The sequence below is a fragment of the Mustela lutreola genome, chromosome 4 (assembly GCF_030435805.1).
Source record: "Mustela lutreola isolate mMusLut2 chromosome 4, mMusLut2.pri, whole genome shotgun sequence".
Taxonomy (NCBI): Eukaryota; Metazoa; Chordata; class Mammalia; order Carnivora; family Mustelidae; genus Mustela; species Mustela lutreola.
This window is the reverse complement of record NC_081293.1, coordinates 190,467,352-190,492,380: the sequence shown is the minus strand read 5'-3', so window position 1 is coordinate 190,492,380 and position 25,029 is coordinate 190,467,352. Positions and strand designations below refer to the sequence as shown.

The 25,029-nt window shown below is 40.3% G+C and overlaps 1 protein-coding gene across 2 annotated transcripts in view; it reads right to left on the bottom strand.

The window, feature by feature from the left end:
• LOC131829864 (probable maltase-glucoamylase 2) overlaps positions 1–25,029 on the bottom strand; it is a 93,339-nt gene that overhangs the window by 20,612 nt on the left and 47,698 nt on the right. For both annotated transcript variants that reach the window (XM_059172069.1, XM_059172070.1), the window contains exons 24-45: positions 24,141–24,308; positions 22,803–22,958; positions 21,443–21,664; positions 19,337–19,491; positions 18,146–18,314; positions 16,586–16,682; positions 16,041–16,153; positions 15,458–15,583; positions 13,848–13,976; positions 12,490–12,597; positions 10,911–10,973; positions 9,960–10,094; positions 8,301–8,385; positions 7,158–7,296; positions 5,195–5,328; positions 4,886–4,920; positions 4,673–4,789; positions 4,000–4,148; positions 3,781–3,865; positions 2,891–2,947; positions 2,355–2,479; positions 60–148 (exon numbers count right to left, since the gene is read on the bottom strand). In XM_059172069.1, coding sequence (XP_059028052.1) covers positions 60–148; positions 2,355–2,479; positions 2,891–2,947; positions 3,781–3,865; positions 4,000–4,148; positions 4,673–4,789; positions 4,886–4,920; positions 5,195–5,328; positions 7,158–7,296; positions 8,301–8,385; positions 9,960–10,094; positions 10,911–10,973; positions 12,490–12,597; positions 13,848–13,976; positions 15,458–15,583; positions 16,041–16,153; positions 16,586–16,682; positions 18,146–18,314; positions 19,337–19,491; positions 21,443–21,664; positions 22,803–22,958; positions 24,141–24,308 — 2,656 coding nt within the window. The remainder of the gene's footprint in view (positions 1–59; positions 149–2,354; positions 2,480–2,890; positions 2,948–3,780; positions 3,866–3,999; positions 4,149–4,672; positions 4,790–4,885; positions 4,921–5,194; positions 5,329–7,157; positions 7,297–8,300; positions 8,386–9,959; positions 10,095–10,910; positions 10,974–12,489; positions 12,598–13,847; positions 13,977–15,457; positions 15,584–16,040; positions 16,154–16,585; positions 16,683–18,145; positions 18,315–19,336; positions 19,492–21,442; positions 21,665–22,802; positions 22,959–24,140; positions 24,309–25,029) is intronic.

Sequence of the window (25,029 nt, the reverse complement as noted above, 5' to 3'; positions counted from 1 at the left end):
AATCCTGAGCTGTGGTTTTTCTGCTTGCTGTATGGAGATTCCAGAACCTTCATACTCACCAATGCTTTGTCCATCATCCCAGAATATCTGGCCTTCAGCTTTCCCATTGTCATCCAAAGCAACAATCAATCCCATAAATTTTTGTCGACTATGAAAAAAAAGGAGTTATTTTTCTCTAGATTATAAATTGTAAGAGTGAAGGACAGTTTCTGTTGAAAATATTACTCATCCAGAACAAAAAAAAATGCATTAAAAATGCACATAAAGTTCTAAAAATAGGTAAATTAAAATGTATCTTCTTTATAAAAGAGCTTATTGCATGCCTCTTAAATATTAAGGTTTCCTGGATGGTTTAAAACAGAATTTTATTTTCAAAAATTATACACAAAAATGTCTACTATATAACACAGCAAAATGTATAAATACCATTAAGGCTGAGCTATACTTAGATATTTATCTATCAAAATATATTTGCAATTAGAAATGGATTCCATCTCAAAGGATGTATGTGCAAACCAATTTCAATTAAGTGTAGTCATATTTAAATTATTTTATGTAATGAAAGAGTATTTGTTTGGAATTTTGAGGTGGCTTCTTTATAGTAGGGACTTATAAATAATTATGATAAGTAAATATGAAATATGTTTAATCAATGTCCTTTAATTTTAATATACCTCAAGATATTTAATTTTTTAAAGATCTAATTTTTAATAATTAACATGAAATTATCAGGCATGATCTTCTTGTGGATTAAAAATATAGACACTTGATGTGGTATATATACACAATGGAATACTATGCAGCCATCAAAAGAAATGAAATCTTGCCATTTGCGACAACATGGATGGAACTAGAGCGTATCATGCTTAGCGAAATAAGTCAGGCGGAGAAAGACAACTATCATATGATCTCCCTGATATGAGGAAGTGGTGTTGCAACATGGGGGCTTAAGTGGGTACGAGAAGAATAAATGAAAGAAGATGGGATTGGGAGGGAGACAAACCATAAGTGACTCTTAATCTCACAAAACAAACTGAGGGTTGCTGGGGGGAGGGGGTTTGGGAGAAGGGGGTGGTATTATGGACATTGGGGAGGGTATGTGCTTTGGTGAGTGCTGTGAAGTGTGTAAACCTGGTGATTCACAGACCTGTACCCCTGGGGATAAAAATATATGTTTATAAAAAATAAAAAATTATATTAAAAAAATATAGACACTTAAAAAATCAAATAAACATACTTACTTACATATGTATTATAAGTAATATATTAAGATATGAATTCCTTAGGAAGAAAACCACAGAACGACCCTTCAGTAGCTTCCAGACTGCTACAGAATAAAACACAAGGTCTTGCTTGTGTTTTTACACCCTCCATGACCTGATCTTAGCCTGCTTGAACTTTATTTCATCCCTCTTCCTCTCTATTCTCCAATTAAACTGACTGGTTTACTATGCCCCAAACCAAACTCATTTTTCACCTTTAGCTCTTTAATACTCCCAGAATATTTCTTTCCCTGCCTTCATATATTCAAATCCTATTTATTATTCAAGACTCAGCTCAAAGCTCTCATTCACGTGAACTCATGCTTTACACCACAAGGCTAAGTTAACTTCTTTCCTTTTGAATGGTTATAGTTCTTTTTATGTGTGTCTCTCTTGACATAACATGTTCCCTTTAATTTAGTACCTAAACACAAATATAAATATATAAATATAAATGTATAAATATTTATATTTATATAAAATCTATCCCGAGTTGACCAAAGTAGACCTGGAAATAAGCACTAAATCCTCCTTGGATAGCCATCACAAATCAAGGAGTTCATAATATCCCCAACATTTTTAATAGTGTGGAAACGGGTAAATGCTACTGCCCTCAAGAAAATTTTTGCCCCAGGGGTAATGGAGTAGCTCCGTTGATTAAGCATGGGGCTCTTGATTTTGGCTCAGGTTGTAATCTCAGGGTGGTGAGATCGATCCCTCTTACTTGGCGCTCAGCATGGAGTCTGCTTAAGATTCTCTCCCTCTCCCTCTGCCCTTCCCCCGACCCCACTCCTCCACCCCCACATGCACACTCTCTCTCTAAAATAATAAGTAAAATAAAATAAAATAAAATAAAAATTAAAGAAAATTTTTGCCCCAGGCCTTGGACACAGCTAAAGATAAAAGATCTCCCCAAGACTGACTTCATGAATGCGTTCTCCCCCAATCCCAGTCAAAAGGCCCTTATGGAATCGAATCAATAGGAGGGTTTGTAGTTGTATTTATTTATCCACAGAGCTTTGGTGAAGGTGGGCAGCTCCCTGAGAGGCTGCCTCATTATGACAAAGCGTGGCCATCCAGCTTTGTCCTCACCTGGCTTGAGTGTTCATTGCGGGCTCTTGCCAAGGCAGGATGTAGCCTCCTCTGATGTGAAGGTTGATGTGGTCAAGGGGTGCGCCCAGGGTTTTCCACTTACCTGTCGACACACTGCCAGTTTCCTAGGAGACAGAATATAGGCAAGGAGGGATGACAATAAAGAGAAGAAATGAACAGATGCATGCTTTAATACAAGTCTTTCTAAGGAAGCATGTTTGAAAGTCAGCAAGAAACAGTAAGTCAAAGGAAAAAAATCTCTGATTTTAGCTTTCTTAAAAACTCTAGAAATCTAGCCTTTTCTCTGTGTTCTCCAGAGAAGTAGGAGTGAGGGGAGAGAAAAGTCAATGTATGGGTGTCAGATTTTACCTAATTATGCTTTTGTGGATAATTTTGTTTAAGCAAACCTTGCTTGGCTGAAAGGTTGAAAATTACTGCCTTAGAAATTATGTGCCTGAAAGACAGAAGAAAGTGCTGGCCTCCCCTCTAGGCAGCACGGACCAGTCTGGTTCTTCACAAAATATGTGAGTTCTTACCGTGCTGTAGTCATACCAATGGGCTTTGGGAAAATAAGCAGGAATCGCAAAAGTATTCTGAAACATAAAAATGACACATTATGCATATTCCAATAATGTAATTAATAAAAATATTTCTCTAGAATTAAGATAAAAATGGGAATTTTATTAATGATTTTAAGAGTTGGGAAGTTTTTAAAAAAATTTTTAAGATTATTTTAAGACTTTATTTATTTGAGAGAGAGAGAGCACAGAGGGAGAGGGAGAGGTAGAGACAGGCTCCATGCTGAGCAGAAAGCCCAACACAAAACTCGATTCCAGGACCCTGATGTCATGACCCCAGCCAAAGGCAGACACTTAATCCACTGAGCCACCAGGTGTCCTGAGTTTAGGAAGTTTAATTGAAAAAGATCTGAGAAGGGGTTCCTGGATGGCTCAGTGAGTTAAGCCTCTGCCTTTAGCTCAGGTCATGACCCCAGGGTCCTGGGATTGAGCCCTGCATTGGGCTCTCTGTTTAGCAGGAATCCTGCTTCCCACTCTCTCTCTGCCTGCTGCTCTGCCTCCTTGTGATCTGTCTCTGTCAAATAAATAAGTAAAATCTTAAAAAAAAAATCTGAGAAAATTCTTCAAACATAGAGAAAACTTTTTTTTTTTTAAAGGTTAACTTTATAAAGATGTGGGGTAACAAGACAATAAAATGAGAAATCAGTTGGGGTTGTGAAGTTTTCATTAATGAGGATTTGGGGGGGGGGGAAGATCTCCCTTATATGTTCTAGAAAGTTATTTGCCGGAAAAGAGCGAGTGGGACAAGATGATCTTTAAAACGCTCTTCTTGCACTTGAGATTACGTGACTGAGGGTTTCTAATCTATGACAAAAAAACAAAAAAAAAGACAAAACAAAAAAACTCACACTTTTCAGCACAGGGCTGATTAAGAGGGCAGGACCCAACATGAACTGACAGTCTATATCCCACGTTTTGTTATCATTCGTAAACCTTAAAAAAAAAAAAAAAAAAAAAAAAAAAAAAGAAGAAGTATGAAATACCCATGAAACTGTTAGGACTGCTGCAGAGTGCTCGCCACAAGACATGGCCAGAACCTAGGCTTTGGGGAAACAGGCTGTACTCACTCATGGAAAAGGGGTCGGACGACAGTGCTGCCCTCAACATGAGCTTTATGCATCAAAGTGTAGAGGTAGGGCAGCAGGGTGTATCTGATCTGAAGGACTTTTCTGGAGAACATCTCAAAGGTTGAATTCCAGGCCACAGGATCTTGTCTCTAAAGAGATACAGGAACATGGGGGAGACACTTCTTTATGCTATGCTAACACTTTCAGAAAAAGGTCAGCAGGCGCTTCTCCCAGGCACCAGGGACACAGATTCCTCCCTTCATTCTGTCCCATCCTCTCTCTTGCCCCCTACTGTCTGACTGAACTAGTGCTACTTCCTTCCCACTCTGTCACATACTCCTAAGTCCCCTGCACAGGGCTGGAGAGACGGGGCTCTCTGCAGCACTGACAGAGCTTGGATGGATCTGAGTAAAATAAAAATTCTCCAAGGAAAAGGAGCTTCTTTTAGGTTAGCTCCACAGGGAGCTACAAACCCTGCTGTCCTCATAGGCACGCATCCCTCAAGACATGAGCAAAAGTGTTTTCTTGAGAATTGTTTATAACTCTGGGGTTTTGAACTCTGAGGGTTTCCTAAGAAATGGAGGGTCTGATTTTTATGATTTTTCCTCAACAAAAAAGGATGCTTCTTTTGAGGGTAAAGAAGAAGTGATTTGAGCACCAGCCGCTGCCTCACCCTGGTCCCGATGGTGTTGTGGTTTCTGGAAAAGGGATAAAAGGCCCCCAGTTGCATCCAGCGAACACACATCTCATATTCAGCATTTCCAAAGAAGCCACAAATATCTGCTCCTGTCTGAGAAGATGCAAAATCAGAACATGAGGTGGGACTTTTGTAGGTTGCAGACACGCTGGAATATGACTAATTAATAACGGCCCCGATGTAACTTACATACGATATTCCAAAGAGACTGAACTCCATCATGCCTGCAACGAGAAGACACAGCTGTGTTGGACACAGCAGCCCTTTCAGAGGGTAGTTTTGCCCTGTCTCTTCCATACCCTACTTCGAAGCCCTGGATCAACAATGATGAAAATATCGAACAATGGGTAGAGACTCAAACTCATACCCACGGAGAAGTCAGCTCCTGCTGCTTTCAGTGCCCATGTGAAGGATAGGCAGACATAACCAGTGTCTCTGCCACGACACACCCCAGCCTCCTCCCTGACAGCAGGGGCCCCTGGGGGGAAGCCCACACACCGATGATGGATTTCCTCAGCTGGTCCCACGCGGCCGTGTTGTCGCCCAGCCAGTGGCCTCCCCAGCGGCCAGAAGAGGGGAACGTGGAGCGCGTGATGACGACCCCTCGCTTTCCCGTCACTTCCTGCACAGCTCTGGTTGGAAGGGAACAAGGAAGTGAATTGGGCGTGAATTCGAGGATGGAACAGCTGTGGGACTTCATTACAGAGAGCCTCTCCAGTCTGAAATATGGGGTGGCAATGGTCTTCCATTTGGGGACAAAAGGTGTCTTCCCTGGAAGCATCTGCTATTTAAAGGTGATCCCAAGAGTTACAGCAGGACAACTGGAATCCATCATCCCCTAAATGTGGATTTCCTTTCTTTAAAATAAATAAATAAATAAATAACAATTTACCTAGTTGCCTACATCGAGGTGACAGGAAGGAGCTGGGTGAGGTGTGAGGCAGGTGTTTACAGAGCAATTGCTCTAACCAGGTATTAGCCTGGTCATTTGCCTCACAACCTCCTGAGAAGGTCTCCTTGGCCTCCATTCCTGTTACAAAACTGAGGCTCAGAGAAGTTGGACAACGTATCAGAGGACACTTAAAGAGCAAGGAGGCAGATCCGGGATCCAAATCAGAGTATATATGACTGTAGCGATTTGGTAATTCTCTCTGTGCTACTCCTCACAAAGTGGGATACACTTGGCACACAAGGACAAATATACACAAAGGATGTTCAAATACCTCCCTACGGAAGGTGGGTCTTCTGCCTGCAGCTTCAATAAGAAAATAAAAACAACGCGTGGCAGGAAAATCAATGGAACAAAAAGAGAAAGGCTATTAACAGATCCTAGTACATAATTTAATTCACATATTTGCTGATGAAAGCATTACAAATCAATAGACACAGATGAATTATTCAGTAAACGATGCTAGGGAAAGGGGCTCGCTACTGTGGCAGAGATTAATCCATGGGGTCACTTCCAATATTTCACACCAGCATAAATCCCCACCTGGATGGATACACACTTAGACACATCCACACACACATCTGACTGAAAGGTAGTGACGGTCTCAAATAAGGCAGGGATGGAGAGGAAGGGTAGATGTGAGGCAAAGAGCTTTGTCACTGACCATTTCAGAACTCTAGAAATTAACCAGCTCTGGAAAGCAATGGAAATGGTCTATCCAAGAAAAATGACTCAATCTTAGCAGGACAGTGAGGTCTGTGGGCTTTGAACTTGGGCTGCTCCCAGCTGACCCCATCCCTTGTTCAGTGGCTCCAACAGCCAGCAGCCCTGCAGCAGCCTCACAGGTCTGATCTCTTTGGATGCTCTGTGAAAAGTACCAGCCCCTGAACATAACTGATACTTTTGTTCTAGCTTCCAACTCCCTGGATGATCTCTCTTCCCAAGGCTCTGTGGCCAGAGCCTGGAATTCCCAAAACAGTAACAATTTTCTGGCACCATCATAGGTATTCAGGCTGGGGTTCAGTTGGGACAAAGCTCAGCTGTTCTTAGAGTAAATTCTGGAGCAGAAGAACAATGGAGAATTTTGCAAAGATTCTACATATTCCTGAGGACTGAAAAGACAGCACATGCACAAGGCTCTGGGCATGCCCAACACTAGGCCATGAGAGGAGAAAGTTCCAGGGACTTGCTTCTGGCCATACCATAGGTCCTGAGTCAGCAGGAAAGGAAAGGTCTTAGAAACTACCTCAAGTTGAAGGTGTGGTTTTTCCTACTTGTCCCCTTGGCAAAGGGTGGATGACATAGAGGCCAGGAATCCAGATGACCAAGAAAGCCTTAACATTCCCTCGAGCTTGACTAAATTTTAGGCAGGCTTCTTCCCTTTATTATTTTTTTTTAAGTTTGTTTATTTGTTTGAGTAATCTCTACACCCAACATGGACAAACTCATGACCCCAAGATAAAGGATTGCATGCTCTTGGGGTCCAGCCATCCTCTCTGGGAACACACTCACTCGTAGGTGGGTCTGGTCTGGGCCCATCCGTACAGGCTGTGAACGTCGTAGTGCCGCACCCGCGAGCCATCTGGCAGGATCTGCTCACTCTCCATGCACAGGGTCTTGCTGCTCAGGCCCTTTTCCCTGGACTCCAAATCTGAGTGGAAAGGCAGAGTTACTTCCCAAACAACTTGCTGTGTTCATTCACGAGAAATGCTCATTATTAGCTTTGCTGTTTCTCCATGTCACTCAACGACTTTGGTACCAGTTACCAGTTCCAATTTCAAGAATGATTTTGTCTACAAAATCAACATCTTTATAACTAATGAAGGGTAAAGACAGGGTGTGGAGCTGGGCAAGGCACGCTTCATTGTCCTCTGATATTTATAGCATGCAACCAGAGCCCACTTATCTGTACAATAAACTCCTTTGTTGTTATGACTGTTTCTTCCACTAGATGGTAACATTCTCAAGGGAATAGATCTTGTTTCAATCAACTGTATTAAGGTCTCTAAATTTTCTGATTCATTAGCACTTGCCTGATACATAAATATTGGGGGAGGAAGGAGAAGGAAGGGAGAGGAAGGTATGCAGGAGTTAGTGAGCCATGGGCAGGCTAACTGTGACCCAAACATCAAAAAACTTAGATTGCAGATTCTGTCCCACAAACTACTGGTTTGGTGTTTCTAAGAAGGTAAGTTGCTTCCTTCCCTGGGTTTCTGTAAGGACTCAACTTTCTGAGATACCTTTGATGGTAAGGTCCTATGATGCTCCATTCTGTTTGTACTACAGAACAACTAAGGCATGTCCTTCAGGAAGTGTCTGTGGACACGGACAGAGAGAGAACAGAGCCCAGATTTTCATTCTCTAACCAAAATAGTCTGTGTTGAGGGCGGGGGGCGTGGTTTATTTAAAGTGTGAGCAATCAGTTCACAGTTACCAATGTAATCATCCTTTGCTTGGTCTTTCATAATACATCATGTCATTATTTCTATGCCTATTCCATAATTTACACTTGTTCGAGGTTATTCTATTTGGGATTTTATGTCATGTGTACAAGTACTTTCATTCTCCAAAATTAGGCTTCACTCTGACGAGAGAAGGGAAACTTTCAGAGTTTTTGAGTAGGGGAGTAATTTGATGAAGGAATCATTTACATACATGGCATATAGGGTGGATTATTAAGAATTTCATCACTGCAGCCCCTGACAGATCCATCCACAAAGTTTGATGGCTCGTTCATATCCTGCAATGAGTTAACAAGAAAGATTCTGTGATGTCAGAGACGCTGTGGAGGACACAGGTTTCACGGAGATGAACACATCTTATTTAAGAACTCAGCTAATCACTTCATTGCCTCCATTTATTCTAAGACATTGACCCAGATGGACTCTAAGAACCCATGTTTATCTACGTAGAGGGTGAAACTCCTAGCTTACCTGGCATTTTTAAACTTGTGAGGATTATTTCATAGTAAAAATATAGCAAAAATATGGAGCTCATGCTGAATCCATGATCTAAGGAGATTCCTTGATACATCTCCCCACACAAGAAGCCCATTTTTGTTTTCCTATGTATGAATTACTCACTTTTTATCTGAGGCCCATGGTTGCTATTCTCTTCCCCTACTCTTTCTTAGTCCAATAGCTTGGACTGATTCTGACATCAGCAGAGACCAAACACAAGGACAAGTGTCTCGCTTTCTGCAGTAGATGCAGTCCTGAAGAGTTGTAGGTTAACCCAGAACCAAATCTGGAAATGAAATCATACTTGGAGTTTATTACTAAATTTAAGCAGTGGTGGTTCCTGAGGTCAATGTTCACTGCCTGCTTTGTTAGTGGAAAAGTTAAGATTTTGTAAATTGAACTACTTTTAACAGGAAACACTAGGGGCAAAGGCAGGTGTTGGGAACCTATTTACTATTTTTTTGAGTTTTTCAGCCACATCTTCCCTCCCCCAGAACAAATATCCCAGAGTAATCATCTCCCTATTCCTCGGAGCTACACATGTTCTTCATTATCTGTTTTGCCTTGTTCAGGCTAATTTTCCATGTGTCTGCTCTGGTCTACCTACACTGAGAATAGTGGCTGGAAAAGCCCTAGGGTTTCCAGTGGGCTTGTAGGTCTATCTCTGGGTGAATTATGACCTTCTTTCAGTGTAGCCCAGACCTGTGAAACCCTTGAGAGCTGGCCGAGAAAACGCTCAGGATTTCAGGCCACTGGACAGTGGGGAAGAAAACTGGAACACTGATATGCTTCCTATCCCTAGACAAACACAAGTAGAAGAGCCTTTGGACACATGTCCCACAGATATTTCATGAAGCCCTGCTCTTAAGCCCAACTGACATGTGTAAGCAATATCTGAACAGACCTTTGAAAATGAGTCTGTACCAGCACCGTGGTGAACACCTATTGTCTCTTGAATTCATGCCTTGCCAGCCCCTGCTCCACCCCGTATCACAGGATGCCCCTCAGACTCCCCTAGTATTAACTTCTGAGTAGTTTGGCCAATGGGAGGCACTAGCCAGTGAATGGAGGTTGGAAGACAAGAGAAGCTGGGGTATTTGTCCCTCCCCCACTTTCTCTGGCAGCATCTCTAGTAGTGGCCCATCTCCTCCAAGGGCTCCAGCTTTTGCAGGCATGTTCCTGGGCAGATGCACAATCCTCTCTGTGTCTCTAGGGGTCCAGAACCTCAATTATACAAGAGTATCCCTCTCTCCCATTTCCCCAGGCTTAGCTCCCTCCTCTGTTTGTCTCTGCATTGCCTCTCCATGGTTTGACTCCTAACATTTCCAAAAAGAACCACCAAGGGTGCACTTACAATCCACAGTCCATCAAACTTCAAGTTCTTCCCTGGCTTTTGGAAATCTTCATAGAGCTCTTTGATTTCCATCTTCCACCATGCGGCTGTACTATTACGAAAGAAGTCTGGAAAAGCAACGTTGGCTCTGTACAGCTGTAAGAGTAAATACATACTTTCAGGATGGGTCTTCACCTGTCCAGGAAGGGGAGTCTGGGGACCAGGAAGGGGTGAGGAGCAGGTACCTGTGCAAGGCACTGCCCCACTCAGGGTCTGAAACTAGTCTCAGCTCTGTTGTTGCTTCTACAGAGTTTACTGTGAACACAAAGCTCAGAGAAGGCTGACTGCATTCTTTATTCTCCTAGAAGGGCGTTAGATAGTCTTAAACCCCCTTGAAACATGAGATCTGTTTAATGACCGGACCTTTAATCATATGAACTGGAAAATTAACTATCTGGGTCTAAATGATCAAACTTTAGATATGTAAATATTTTTTCTACTCTGACCAAATAAAGGAGACCAGTAATCCAGGGAAAAGTGACCTGCAGATTGAAGGGGTGGCTTGATGTCCAGGTTGATGTGACATCAAGTATGGAGATCAAAAACATCAACCCTTTTGAACTGGCTGGCATATTTTCTTATATGGGGACAATTCATTAAACACCTAGTCTGTTCATAACCTCTCCAGTAAAAATATTCTGGATTTCAATTTATTATTTTTCAAGCACCATTGGATTTAAACATAATACCACCTATTAAAGGCACACATGTGAAGACACTTCACTTGATTTCCCGCTACACATTTCCAGTTCAGTTGCTTATTGTGTTTTCTGTTCTGTCTGATCTCATTCTACCAAGAAATTACCGGTTGACAAGCATGCTCAGAGAGTTGTTTAACCAAGTCCTGGGATAAAACTTATAAGTATCCAGATGTTTAGGGCAATGTGGACAGAAATATGTACACAACTATACCTTAACCTGAGTTTCATGGTCAAGGGATGTATCCACATTCACATTGGGCAGTTCTGGCCAAGCCTAGAGAGAAAGAAGAAAAATTAAAACTTCTGAAAGGCATTGCATAAGGACCATGAGATGATTCACGTGTCAGACTCTAATGACATGCATCTCCATAAAATTCTTGGATTTCTTTGTCATTAATTAAATAGTAAAATCTGAATATATGAAATTCTGTTAGGAGAAAATAGAGTAGGGTCCTTTGACTCATTTCATAAGCTTTCAAAATCATTAAGTTAAAAAACAAAATAAGCTAAATCTATTTTAAATATATCTTCTGAACAATCACCTTTCAAATGACTATTCTGCTGTCTATCATAGACATATAACAAAATTCTCTCCAAAAGTAACAAATTTAAAACATGACTCTAAAGAACTAAGATTGATTTCATTCACAACCTATAAAATTAGCCTTAATATTCTTAAGTAGCATTAACACTTACTGGAGACTCCAAATATACATAGCATTAAAAAAAATCCAGAGTTTCAACCAATCTCATCTATAACTAGAAGGGCATTAACTATATACATTAATTAACTAGAAGGGCATTAACTATATACATTGATTAATTAATCCATTCAGCAAATGCTTACTGATACTATATGATAGGCACTGTATTATAATCTGCATCTACTGAGATTTAAGTAAGAAATAGTCCTTGTTTTCTTATTTTTAAAGATGTGTTTATTTAAGAGAGAGAGATACAGAGGGAAAGAGCATGAGCAGGAAGAGAGGCAGAGGGAGAAGGGATCCTCAAAGAGACTCCTCATTGAGCAGGGAGCCTGATGCAGAGCTTGACCCCAGGACCCTAAGATTATGACCTGAGCCAAACCAAGAGTTGGACTCTCAACCCACTGAGTCACACAGTCATCTCTAGTCCTTGTATTCTAAGAGTTCACAGATAAATGTGTGTGCTAAGTGACATGCTATCCTCTCTGAAGATGCTAATATAGAAAATGGGAGAAATGAGCAGAGCTCAACTGGTCACTGAATGCTTCTATGAGAGTACATTTGAGTTGGTCTTGAAGTGCAGGTATTATCTGGGTAAGCAGAGAAGGCAACATCCAAAGGCACAGTAAGCAGAGCATGCACCTAAAACAGCAGGAAGCGTAGCACAGTTACAGAGCAGAGTCTGAATCCTGTGTAGGAGCTTCTGTCATCTGGGGTCAGGAAGTGCACCTATAATCCTGTTGCTATAAAAGAAACAGATGAAGACTGAGAGTTTGTCAGACACAGACTTCAACAGACACAGACTTCAGAGCCATTCCCAAAGGAATTCTTTAAGTTTGTTACATGACCAGCTGGAATACATAAAGGTTGGAGCATCAGAATATCTCCAGACAATAAAACAAAGCTCATTGATACTTTAGAGACTTAGACCTGTAACCTTGGTCTTATTAATCAGTATCAGGAAGAGTTCTACTCAGTCATGATTTATTAATTACCTAATATATTTTGCCAGGATTTATTGACAGCCTCTTTTAATCAAGACATTCTGGTGCTGATTAATTATGGGCATCTTCTCCCAAGGCTCACCTTTCCCCAGACAATGTCATTACTGTTGGGCCATTTGATGAACACATTGTTTTCCTCCCCTCTGGTGAATGGCTCATACTTGGTCTCGTTGCCAGAAATAGCTGGGTCCTGCAATGAAAGGGTTTAAAACAGCAAACATGAGGAAAACAGCTCCAAGATAAAAAAACAAAAACAGAATACCCATAGATAATTTGCTTTATGTCCATAAAATTCTTGAGGAATAAAGTATGCTGTTGGAAAACATTCCTGGAGATAAGCCAGGTTAATAAGACATTAACCTCCCACAAAGAAAGTCAACTTATTGTGCTCCTAGAGTATGGTATCAATACTCTCTAAGAACATGAAGCTTCTTTCTTCTGTTCTGTGTCCAAAGTGGCTTCTCTGTTTACCCCACCCCATACCTGCCTCAGTTACCCTGTATAAAAGTATCCTATTTCACAACTGTCATATAAATCACCACTATCTGAAATTATCTTTAATTTTTCTCATTTTTTGAAGTTTTTATTTAAATTCCAGTTAGTTAACAGGCAATGTAATGTTAGTTCAGTTGTACAATATAGTCACTCTTTAATGGTGATTTATTGGCTGTCTCTGATTGAATAAAATCCTGTAAAAAAAAGGACAATGTCTGATTCATTAATTTATATCATACACACAAACACACACACATACTTTTTAGAATGGTGATTTTCAAAGACCCAGTATTTAATTAATACTTGAATGAATGAATGAACGAATGAATGAATAAAAGTCAGGAAATAATGTTCTATTTCTTGGAAGCTAGAAGGGAGGACCATTTGCAGGTAACTACTTCTGTGTTTATCAAAATACAGCCTCCAGAGCAAAATCATAAATTGGTGTTCTGAATCTTAGCTCAGTTGTTTGTGAGTTTAATTAAGAAGAAGTAAATCCCCTGAGCCTCACCACTGCTGAGTAATGATACAACTGAAGTGGCTTTTGAACCCCCTAAGGTAAATATGAGACTAGGATACAGCGATTCCCTCAGAGGCACAGCCTAGAACAATGAGGCCTTTTGGATGTTGCTGCTATATTCAGTGGTTCAGTCCATAGTTCTGATTCTAACCAAGGGAATTGTAGTAACAAATTACATCCCAGTGATGGTTATGAAAAATTAATCTTGCTAAGTATCACCTTTGGAAAGCCATTTTTCATATGTTCTCCCCTCCTGTGTTTATTCACTTTTTAAAACTTAAAAAAAATTACTATAGTCTCACAGGAAGTTGCAAAAAATGTACAGGGAAGTCTTGTGTACTCTTCATCTACTTTCCCTCAATGGTACTATTTTAAAGCCATGAACACAGAAACAGAAAATGGGCTCTAATCTTCTAAATACCTACCAGAATGAGAATGAATCTCATGCCATTATTCTTCATTTGCTCAATCAAGAAGCTGAGGTTTTTGAAGCTGGAGCTGAGAGTGAAGTCCAGCTTCCGGTCCATGTAATCGATGTCTACGTGCTGGACGTCCTACAGGAAGGAGCAAGCAAGGTGCTGGGGATGCTGTGGCAGTACCCCTCAGGGCCTACAAATGCCTCTGCTGACCCCAGCCCAGGCCCCTCCTAATTTGTCCAATCTACCTCCCCAAATACACACACTGAAGATTGAAATTGCTTTCTGATTCCTGCATACAGATCACCTGTCCCCATCCTTGGAATTGTCTCTCCTTTCCCTCCCTTGATTTGATTCTTTTCCACTCTTCAAATTTCAAATTGGTGAGCCTATCAAAACAAGTGCTAGTTGAATATTCAAGGGTAGAAAGCAGGACTTCCCTGAGAAATATATTTATTTCCCCCCATCCAGTAAACCTCATTGGATTTATTACATTTAGAACTATCTTATTGTATAGCTTTTAGAATATGTGTATTTCTATCATTCTGTTCTACTGGATGGTCCTTGAGATGAGAATTTTGTCTTCCCTTTTCTCTAAATATTACCAACCCAAGCTTCTGCATGTGAAAGTCACTCCATCTAGGGTTGGTGAGTAATGGTTAATGTGGTTAATACTCACTTGAATAAAAGAGATACTCCTTTTTGGCCTGAAGAGGATAATCACCCATATTGCCTTAAGATTCTAAGTACAGCTTTATTGGGGAACAGAGACTTGTGCAAAAGCCAAAGCTTGGAAAAGAACAAACTGACATATAAACACTGATCACCTTGGTGCAGTAGATCTCTGGGTTTTTTCATCTGTTAATCTTCCCACTTTTTCTACTTTATGTTTAATACATATATGGTAGAGTAGTACATAAAAATAAAATACTTAAAGCCTGGGTGAATGTTTCAAATGATCTTGATGACAACATCATAACACTTCACTTTATTCTCATCTTCCAGTCATTAGCTGTCCTCTAAACTCTTAGGAGGTGGACTGACAGCAGAGAAAGAGCATGAGGAACAAAAAACTGATGATTACATAGTGCTCTCTGTGGACTTCTGCTTGCTGGCAGCAATGGCCTACGTTTCTCAGGGCTTATGAAGGGGACTAGGTGGTTGTTGTGTGATATGCATATGTGGGTATGTGTGATTCCCAGAGAGTGAAGACTTGATTTTAGCTGCTTTCTTTCATACTGTCACTTTATATTCATCCTCTCTAAGAATTGTCATCCTTTTGACAGAGTCTCACTTAGAAGTTCCCAAAGTCATGACTTAAGACTAGCCATGTCTACTGCAGGGCATTCTTGACAAAAGGCAACGAATGAGTAACAATATTGCTCAAACACACTGCCAACCACTGAAGAATTAAGGCAACTTTCAATTTTGAACCCTCGATTTAAGGGTGGCGTGAAATAAATTTGGAAATCACTGTATTCCACACAAGACTGGCTCCGTAACTACATTTTCCTGTACTGAAGTAGTCATCAATAATTTCCCTGAAGACATTTTCAATCTATAATTAGGCACAAATTCCCATAACTAATTAAACCATGGGCTGAGTGGGGGATTCATACATAGGGAATCTGTGCCGCCATCATTGCCTCATACAATTGGGAGATCTCAGTATCATTCTGGTATCCATAGCGACTTAGCTGGAATCCCAAGGCCCAGTATGGAGTCATTGCTGGCCGACCAATCAACTAGAAGAGAAAAGAAAAATGGGTCCAGGACGACTTTGGAGGAAAGGGAAAAAAAGACTTCTACTTGAAGCAACTTGAGCACTTCTACTGAGCACTGTCTGATCTAAGAGGCCTTGCTCAAGAAAAATAAGAAAGTCAAATGAATATGGACTGATCATCAATGCAGGATGACAAAAAAATCTCCTATATTCTAGAGATTCTACTCTGGGAAGGCTAAGAACTCAGGTTGTTACTGATTAGATATTCTTAGTATGCTTAGCAAATAATTAAGAGGCACATGGGTTATCTATATGCTTTTATACCTGTAACATTAGAACCTAACTTCAGGAAAGACAGCAATAATATAGTAGGAATACCCAAGGGACATAGAAACAAAAATCAACTATTTCAGTGATAAGAACATGGTAATAACCAATAAACATTTGATTGTTTATCAATGCATAGAGTGAATTCTAACCTCAGTGTATTGTTGAGTTACGAGTTCAGGGGTTGGCCCCAAAACCATATAAAAGTCCAAAATCCCTCCTGTGGTGCGGTATGTCAGGGCAGGAGTGGGCTGGAATGACACATCTGTTTAAAAAAAAAGAAGAAAAAAAAAGACGACAAGGAGTCCTTGGAGCTATCCATCCCCTAGATAGGAAATCTGCCCTAAAATGTACTCTTCACTTTCTCTCTTCCTTTCATGTCCTCCTTCCCTGGAAGGCTTTCTCTTATGCTGTGGAATAGGTGGATTTGCAGGTCCTCAAACATAATCTTAATCTCAACATCTTGTATCGCTCTGTGAAAGAAAGTTAAACTGTCACAGTGAAAGGTCATGCAATTTAGTCAAAATTTTACTGCTAACACCTGGCCTAAAGCTCTTCAAAAATCTGGAAGGAAGGAAGGAAGAAAGGAAAGAAGGAAGGAAGGAAGGACGGACTTGCCCTTGAATCTCTCTATTTCTACTGGTATTCCAGATCCCAGGAAAGTTGGTTATGTGCAGGAAACATGCCTCTGTCTTACCCATGGCATTGCTGTTTAGCAGGAGCACCCCATGGGCGCTGCCATCTTCCTCCAGTGCCATGTAGTAGGGGTGGACGCCATAGGAATTCTTCTTGTACTGGGAGAGTCATGGGGAACAGTAGGCAGTAATCAAAAAAAGAAATATCCAAAAAGTTGTTTCTACATCATAACACAAATAGCAAGCTCCTATTCAATATTGAAGATTCACCACAATGTCATGTTCTTTATGAAACCTTTCTTTCCACCGCAAACAAAAAAATCAAGTGCCCTCCCCCTCCATGCCCTCCTCATTTATTACTACATAATTCTCTCATAGCACAGATTATATTAATATAATCATATTACATATATTATATACATATATGTGTAATATATACATATATACATGTATAATATATACATATAATATATACACATATTATATATGTATATATACTATATATTATATGTACATATAATATATATGTATACATATATTATATATACATATTATATATACATATAATATATAGTATATATACATATATAATATGTGTATATTTATATACATATAATATATAATATATACATGTTACACATATATGTATATACATATCATATGTATGTGTAATGTATATACATATATAATACATATATAATATGTATTATAATATATACTATATATATACACATATATATGTATGTATATATACATACCAGTGTTAGCGGTAAAATTTTGACTAAATTGCATGACCTTTTACTGTGACAGTTTAACTTCCTTTCACAGAGCGATACCAGATGTTGAGATTAAGATTATGTTTGGGGGACCTGCAAGTCCACCTATTCCACAGCATAAGAGAAAACCTTCCAGGGAAGGAGGACATGAAAGGAAGAGAGAAAGTGAAGAGTACATTTTAGGGCAGATTTCCTATCTAGGGGATGTATAGCTCCAATTATATGTATATTATATATACATGTTACACATATATGTATATACATATATAATACATATATAATATGTATTATATTATACATATATTATATATGTACATATAATGCACATATAATATATATAATATATACATATAATATATATACATATATAATACATACATATATAATACATGTAAAATATAATACATATTATACATGTATTATATATGTATATACATATATGTGTAATATGTATATATAATATATATTATATATAATACACATTATATATTTTAATTATGTATATAATATGTGAGGAGGAGGGATATATAATATATATATTACTATTAATTCTGCATCTCTCTCACTAGCCTATAAACCTCTGGAGAACGGACAGCATTTTTTAAACAAGACATGTACCTGACACATAGAATATACTAAAGAAAAGTTTACGAAGTAAAATCCATAGTCCACAGGAAAAACATATGTTAGAGACAGAAGGAGCATAACCTGTGGCCTATTTTGTCTGAGAACAGAATTTGTCAGCACAGGGTGAAGCTCATTAATCGGCACTCTACACGTACATATGGATTAAGATAAATTTATACGGAGAGAAACTGATCGATAGTCTTTTTCTTTTGTGCTTACTGCTGGGGGCTCATCACGAGCAAACATTCCCCACGTGGTCCAGCTCATATTTCTTCTGAAAGCTGTGTGCTCCATCTCCCCAAAGCCATAGATGTACTGAGAGGGGAGGCGAGTAGAAATGGAGAGGAACATGTCGTTGAAGGTGAAGCCAGGCAGCTGAGAATCCCAACTGTAACACAAAAGCATATGTCCACATTGCTCTGATCATGGGCAGAGTAAGCAGGGGGCCTGTTTGGGAATTCTAGTGGCTTCTGAAGCCTTCTAAAGAATGCACAGCTGGAAGCAGACTCAAATACTGTGAAACGACATAGCTCATAACAAAGGCCATGACTCACTGCCAATGTTCTGCATTTGCCTTTTTGTTCTGTGGTCTACCAGTCTGAGAACTCCTTTTCTGGGCCATGGGCTCCTTGAAGGCAACGACTATGTCTCACTCATCTCTTTATCCCAGTGATCATTGGAGAACCGGTTTGAATACATGTATGAATCAATAAGCAAGGTCTAATCACGTTTCCCAAAAGAAAAGGGGGAAGCTCTTTGCATGAGTTCTCTAGATTGGTCAAAGGACTTCTTAGCAAAGAAGGCAACTGACCAAAGTTAGACACTCAGTCAAAGAGAGACAAAGGTTGTCTACATGTGCGCACAGAGGTGAGGGTTTTTACTTGGAAAGGGAACTTCAGCCCAAGGCAAAATCCTTCACTTCATTCCATTTAGCAGCAAGACAAGGGATGAGAAATGACAACTCTTTTAACATTTAACATTGGGAAAAGACTGTAAGTCGACAGCGCTGATAAAAGCAAAGATTGTAAGAAGCGGTTTCTCTTTCCTTAGAAAACTTTCCCTCTCTCCCGAGTCTTCTGTTATTTTGTCATGAGGCTACATAGAGCTGATTTCTATCCTTGGTCATGCTTACTAAAAAGAGTTTTCTGTTCTACTCAACAAGAACAATGAGTAGTACATGCATTTTTCTTTTTTCTGAAATCGAGCAACACTTATTTTAAGCCTTTGATTAATTTTTCTTGTTGAGTTAGTGACTAGGAGAAAATGGAGTAACAGATCTACTCCTGGAGTTTAACACACACATACACATACTTACATTGTCTCTGAGATTAATATTTTATGTGCATTAATTAGAACTATCATAATTAGGCCCAGAACCACTTTAATGAGAACCAAATAAATAGTGCTTACATCACAGTGCCAGAGCTTTTTCTTTGAATCTGGATCCCAAAAGGATTGTTTTGAATCTTGACGTCATACAGACGGTCTTCAGGGGAGCCAACTGGAGAGGGAGGGGTGTTCAGAGGCACGGGGACCTCGTACCTTTTGTTCGTGGAATCAAAGATCTAACAAGAAGAGAGAAGGAAACTTTCTATGGTATAATCTTCGACCTTGTCGCTTCATATCATTCAGTTCCCATGTTTTCTGGCCAGTTTGAATCACATTGGGAGGCATCAAATATCCCAAAGCAAATGGATGTGATTTGCTACCTACAATGCCCAATATGGATCCCGAACTCCCAAATGCCTCAGAAACACCTATTCATAAGCAGGGAGGGCACTTCCTCTAAATAATTTATGAAGTCAGTATATAGAATTTCACAGATAGAATGTATGTTTGTGAGCACATGAATATGTATGGGCACATAATAATGTAAGATTATGTTTGGGCATGTATGTGTATGTCAGAAATTAGAGAACTGAGTTTTTATATGTACTCAGATCTTACTGTTTGTGCTTTCAGATGCTTAAGACAAGTTTGGTCCATAGTCCTGCTTCTTAAAATTGTGTTTCTCAGACCCCGATGACTTGTCAGAAATGCAAAGTCTCAGGTCACCCTCTCCTTCATTTTCTGAATCTGAATCTTTATTTTCACAAGATCCCCAGAGTGATTCATCCCACATATTGTGAAAAACAATGCTTAGAGCTGAGTTGTCCAAGGTGACACGGGGTGACACCCCATGACCCCCCTGAATTCAAGGCTGATCTCCTGAACTCAGGAAACTCCTAGAAGTTTCTGCCTAATTGTAACTTTATCTTTTAGAAACTAACTATGGGATTTCTGGACCAGGAAAAGAAACATTTGAGGAGAGGTCTGTGTAGATGAATCAGAAAGTGCAGGCACAGTTACCTCAGCTTCATTATAATGTTAAAACCCCCTTCTGATATTCCTCCCAAACCCTAACAGAAGGAGCCGGCTTACCCCTGTTGGGGTGTCACCGGCTTTGAAAATCATTCCCAGAAATGTCCTTGTTGTAAACATAAAGATGACCTTGAGAGGCAGCTCCACCTGCTGTAGTCTTTGTCTCTAACTCACCCAGCAGTGGACCCACCAGACACTTATGGCCGTTAAATGCTCGAAAGGTGCTAATCTGAATTGAGACTTGTTATAAGTGTAAACTATACACCAAATTTTGAAGAGTTAGTATGATTAAAAGATTCTAGGGGCGCCTAGGTGGCTCAGTTGTTAAATGTCTGCCATCGGCTCAGGTCATGATCCTACGGTCCTGAGATCAAGCCCCGAATTCGCCTCCCTGCTCCACAGGAAGTCTGCTTCACCCTCTCCTGCTTGTGTTCCCTCTCTATCAAATAAATAAATAAAATCTTTTTAAAAAATAGATTCTAAAATAGCTCAATAACTGTATTTGGATTACATGGTAAGATAATATTTCAGCATGTTGGTTAAATAAAATCTTATTAAAATGAATTACATTTGATTTTTTTTCAAATACATCCTTAGGAGTGTGGCTATTAGGAAATATATGTGGTTCACATTGTACTTCCCTCAGAGCAGAGCTGTGGGTCTCAAAGTGTGGCCCCTTGACCCACCTCAGCATCAGAATCATGTGGAAACATGTTAGGGATGCAGACTCTCAGACTGGGAACTCTAGGGCAGAGGCCCAGCCATCTGAGCTTTAACATCTGAACTTTAATTTAACAAGAATTGTGGGTGATTCTGGAGCTTTCTGAAGTTAAGAGCCACTGTGATAGAAATAATTCTAACACTGGAAGTGAGTTAATGCCACTCGTGTGAATTTCCCATGGAGCAGACACATTTTTCACAGGGCTAAGGGAGGGGTCCTTTGAGGACACTTAATGACTGAGCGCTTGGCAGTGCAGAACATTCACAATCCCGGTGGGTCCAAGATCACATCCTGGACTGGTACCTCTCTGGGCCATGGTGCCTTTGTCCATTAAATGATGGATTTGGACCAACAGTGTGTCAATGACTTTCATCCACATGGAGCTGTAAGAACTCTGTGTTGAGAATCAAAACCTGCACCACCTTGGAGATTACCTTGAACTGCAGCATGTACTCTGTGTGGTAGATCACGCTCAACTGGAGGAAGCTGATTGTCGCAGAGAGAGAGCCAGAGGCAGTGGCTGCTCGGGCTGATTCAGGGGCCCCCAGGTGGGCAAGTTTTGTGGTGATGCCCGTAGGCAGGTACTGAATGTTACTGGCGGCATAACTAGGGATGGTGTCGTAGTAACAGGTGGGCACATCAGGAACATTTGTGCTCTGGAACAAGAGAAGAAATTCCCCATCAGCCTCTAGCATCACACTTCGAGGGTCTGATTTCTAGAGAAGCTGGTCACGCAAACTAAGTCTCTTACACCATGCCCAATATTATGGCTTTAATTATGTTCCTCCCAAAGATGTGAAGTCTTACCCTGGTATCTGTGAAAGTGACCTTATTTGGAAATAGAGTCTTTACAGATGATCAGATTCAATGAGATCATTAGGATCAGTCTAATACGATATGACCAGTGTCCTTATTAAAAGGGGAAATTTAGACACAGAGACAGACCTGCATTCAGTGAGATGCCCATGTGAGGATGAAGGCAGAGACTGGGGTAATGTTTTTATAAACGAAGCAAGACCAAAGAGTGCCAGAGAACCACCAGAACCTGGGAGAAAAGCATGGGACAGAGTCTCCCTCCCTTTCCTTAGAAGGAACCAACACTGCTGACAGCTTGATCTCAGACTTCTAGCTCCCAGAACGCTCACATAACAGATTTCTGTTGTTCTAAGTCACCTAGTTTGTGGCACTTTGTTACGACAGTACCACCAAATGAATATATCCATTTAAAAAACACATGCTCTTTGGCTTCCTCTCCTGGGTAGGCAGGTAAGGGGAAGCAGGAAGCCTGATCTGGAGACTAGAATCCTCAGGCAGGGTTCTACTCCTGGTGTCCTCATTGCTGCCATTGTGACCTTGAGGTAATCTCTCTGACTTTCATTCTATATATCAAATGAAGAGAAAAAGTCTTACCAACGTACCTTCTGCATGGACTCTCTAATAGATGAAAAAAAAAAAAAAAACCCTCACTTAAAATACTCAATACACAATGCATACCCAATGTATTGCTGCTGTGTTAAGAATAAAAGTGGGGCTTTAAATGCTGTGTTTGGAGGAAAGAGGGAGCCAGAGTGGCAGTAAGTGTTTTCTGATTCAGGATATCTGAGGAAAACACGGGTCTCCTCTCACCCAGAGCTGACAAAATAATTTTTCAGTTGACATAATGTCATTTTCTTTCTGAAGGATGATCGCTCTTTAACCCATCAACAGTTTGGAAGTGTTTTCTAAGTGTCTAATTATCCACGGGAAGTTTCTCCAACTTTCTGCTCACTGTGGTGGTGTGTTCCTGATCATTACCTCCCAAAGGCACCCCCGCTGCCGGCAACTCTCCTCAGACACCTTAGAATCCTCAGGGTAGCAGTTGAATTTCTCCAGGTCACTGACTGGAAGTTTCCATTCGATGGAGAAATTCTGACCAAGTGCCAGTCCCTTGAGATCACTGATCTTCACCATCTGGGGAAGGAGAAAGAAGGCTGCATGAAAAACAAGGTGAGGCTGAGACACCCAGCCAATGTCCTTCCCTGATGATCTGGAAGGGAAGCTAGCCCTTCGTCCAACACCACTTCATCATGGGATATTTGGAATATTATTTATTATCCCCTGCGTCTTTCAACCTTCCTGTCAGGAAAATGAACTTGGCTTATTCCTGACCTTTCTCACCTCATGGAGTCACTGTGAAATGTTGAATGGGAAGGGCTTTCATCATGTTAAGGATTACAGATCACAAGCAGGGCTCTCTGTAAGACTTGTTGCCCCCTGGGTGTGGTGCTCACACACTGTAATAACGATGCCAGTAATAACAATAGTTAAAACGTTATGGGGCGTTTATATGGGCCAAGCACTGTGATAACCACTTTAGATGCATCATCTCCACCAATCGTAGAAGGTAATCCTATGCTGCAGCTAATATGGCTATCTTCATTTTACAAAATAGAAAACTGAGGGTTAAAGAGGTTTAATGCTTTGCCCATGATCTCATAGCTAGGAGACAGCAGAACTAGGGCTTGAACCCCATTCTGCCTCGTACAGAAACCAGGCTCTTATTTTTTGTAATCTTCATTGTCAAAATGGAAGGAGGCTGCCCTAAAAAATAGTGAATTTCCCAGCACTTGAAACAGTCAACTAACAGTTGGAACCTTTTGTTAAAGATTAGCTTGTAAGGGACTCATTCAGTAAGGCCAGAATTGGATTATCCCTCGTGTTTTATTCAACTCTCCTTCAGTGTAATGGTATAAAAGCAGAGTGTCAATTGTTTCTCAAAGAGAGTCTTTAACTTAAATGAGAGGACAAACGTGTAAATACTCTCCAGAACTAGGCCAATGTACTGAATCATATTTTCACTATATCACATCTGGGATCAGCAGGTCTAGTTTTAAATCTGCCCAGAGAAGAACTGCCTTGCCTCAGAGTCCCAGCACCCACAGTCTTCTTCAGTGTTCTAATGCAAACAAAGCTCAGGAGTCCATATTTAGCACGCATAGTTTCTCCGGTAACTGCCCTATGGTACGGTAGACTTTGCAGCAAGCTAGCTGTCTCTGAACCTGCCCAAAGTGAAAAGAGCAAGGGAGAGCTGGCTGTCAGTATCGTAGGCCCGGGCTTTTGACAAGGGCCCTGCAAGATGGAACAGTCGCCCACCTTTGATGAAACATTGTAGGCAACATTTGAGACGGAGGTGGCAGAATTACTATGTAAGACAGTAAAATCAGTAGGTTTCTTGTCCATTCCTAAGATTATGATATCTGTAAACATGAGGTTGTTAGGGTCCATATAGTTATTATTTACAGTCTTTGCCTGTAGACGATTCTGGAAAGAAAGAAAAAAACAGAAAAACATCTGTTTAGAAACTAGGTACATCACCACATACCACTCAACATTTTTCTTTCTGACATCTGAGGTATGTTCTTTATCTCTGAAGTTCTAATTGGTGCCTGGTGATCATCCCCAGGAAATTTGCTAACCCAGACTCTTTCAACCTTCAATCTTTCAGTAACATTTCAGGTTTGTTTTGGCTCACTGGTTACTGATTGATTCCATCACTCAGAAAATATGTTCCTGACATCACAGAATTTCCAAGTGGACAAGATGGGTACTCTTTTTTTTTTTAATTACTTTTATTAACATATAATGTATTATTTGCCCCAGGGGTACAGGTCTATGAATCATCAGTCTTACACATTTCAAAGCACTCAACATAACCCATACCCTCCCCAATGTCCATAACCCAGCCACCCTAGCCCTATTCCCCCGAATCACTCAGCAACCCTCAGTTTGTTTTGTGAGATTAAGAGTCTCTTATAATTTGTCTCTTTCCTGATCCCATCTTGTTTCATTTTTTCCCTCCCTACCCCCCACAACCCCTACTGTGCCTCTCAAATTCCTCATATCAGAGAGATCATATGATAATTATCTTCCTCTGATAGACTTATTTCACTTAGAATAATACCCTCTAGTTCCATCCATGTTCTTGCAAATGGCAAGATTTCATTCCTTTTGATGGCTGCACAGCATTCCATTACACACACAC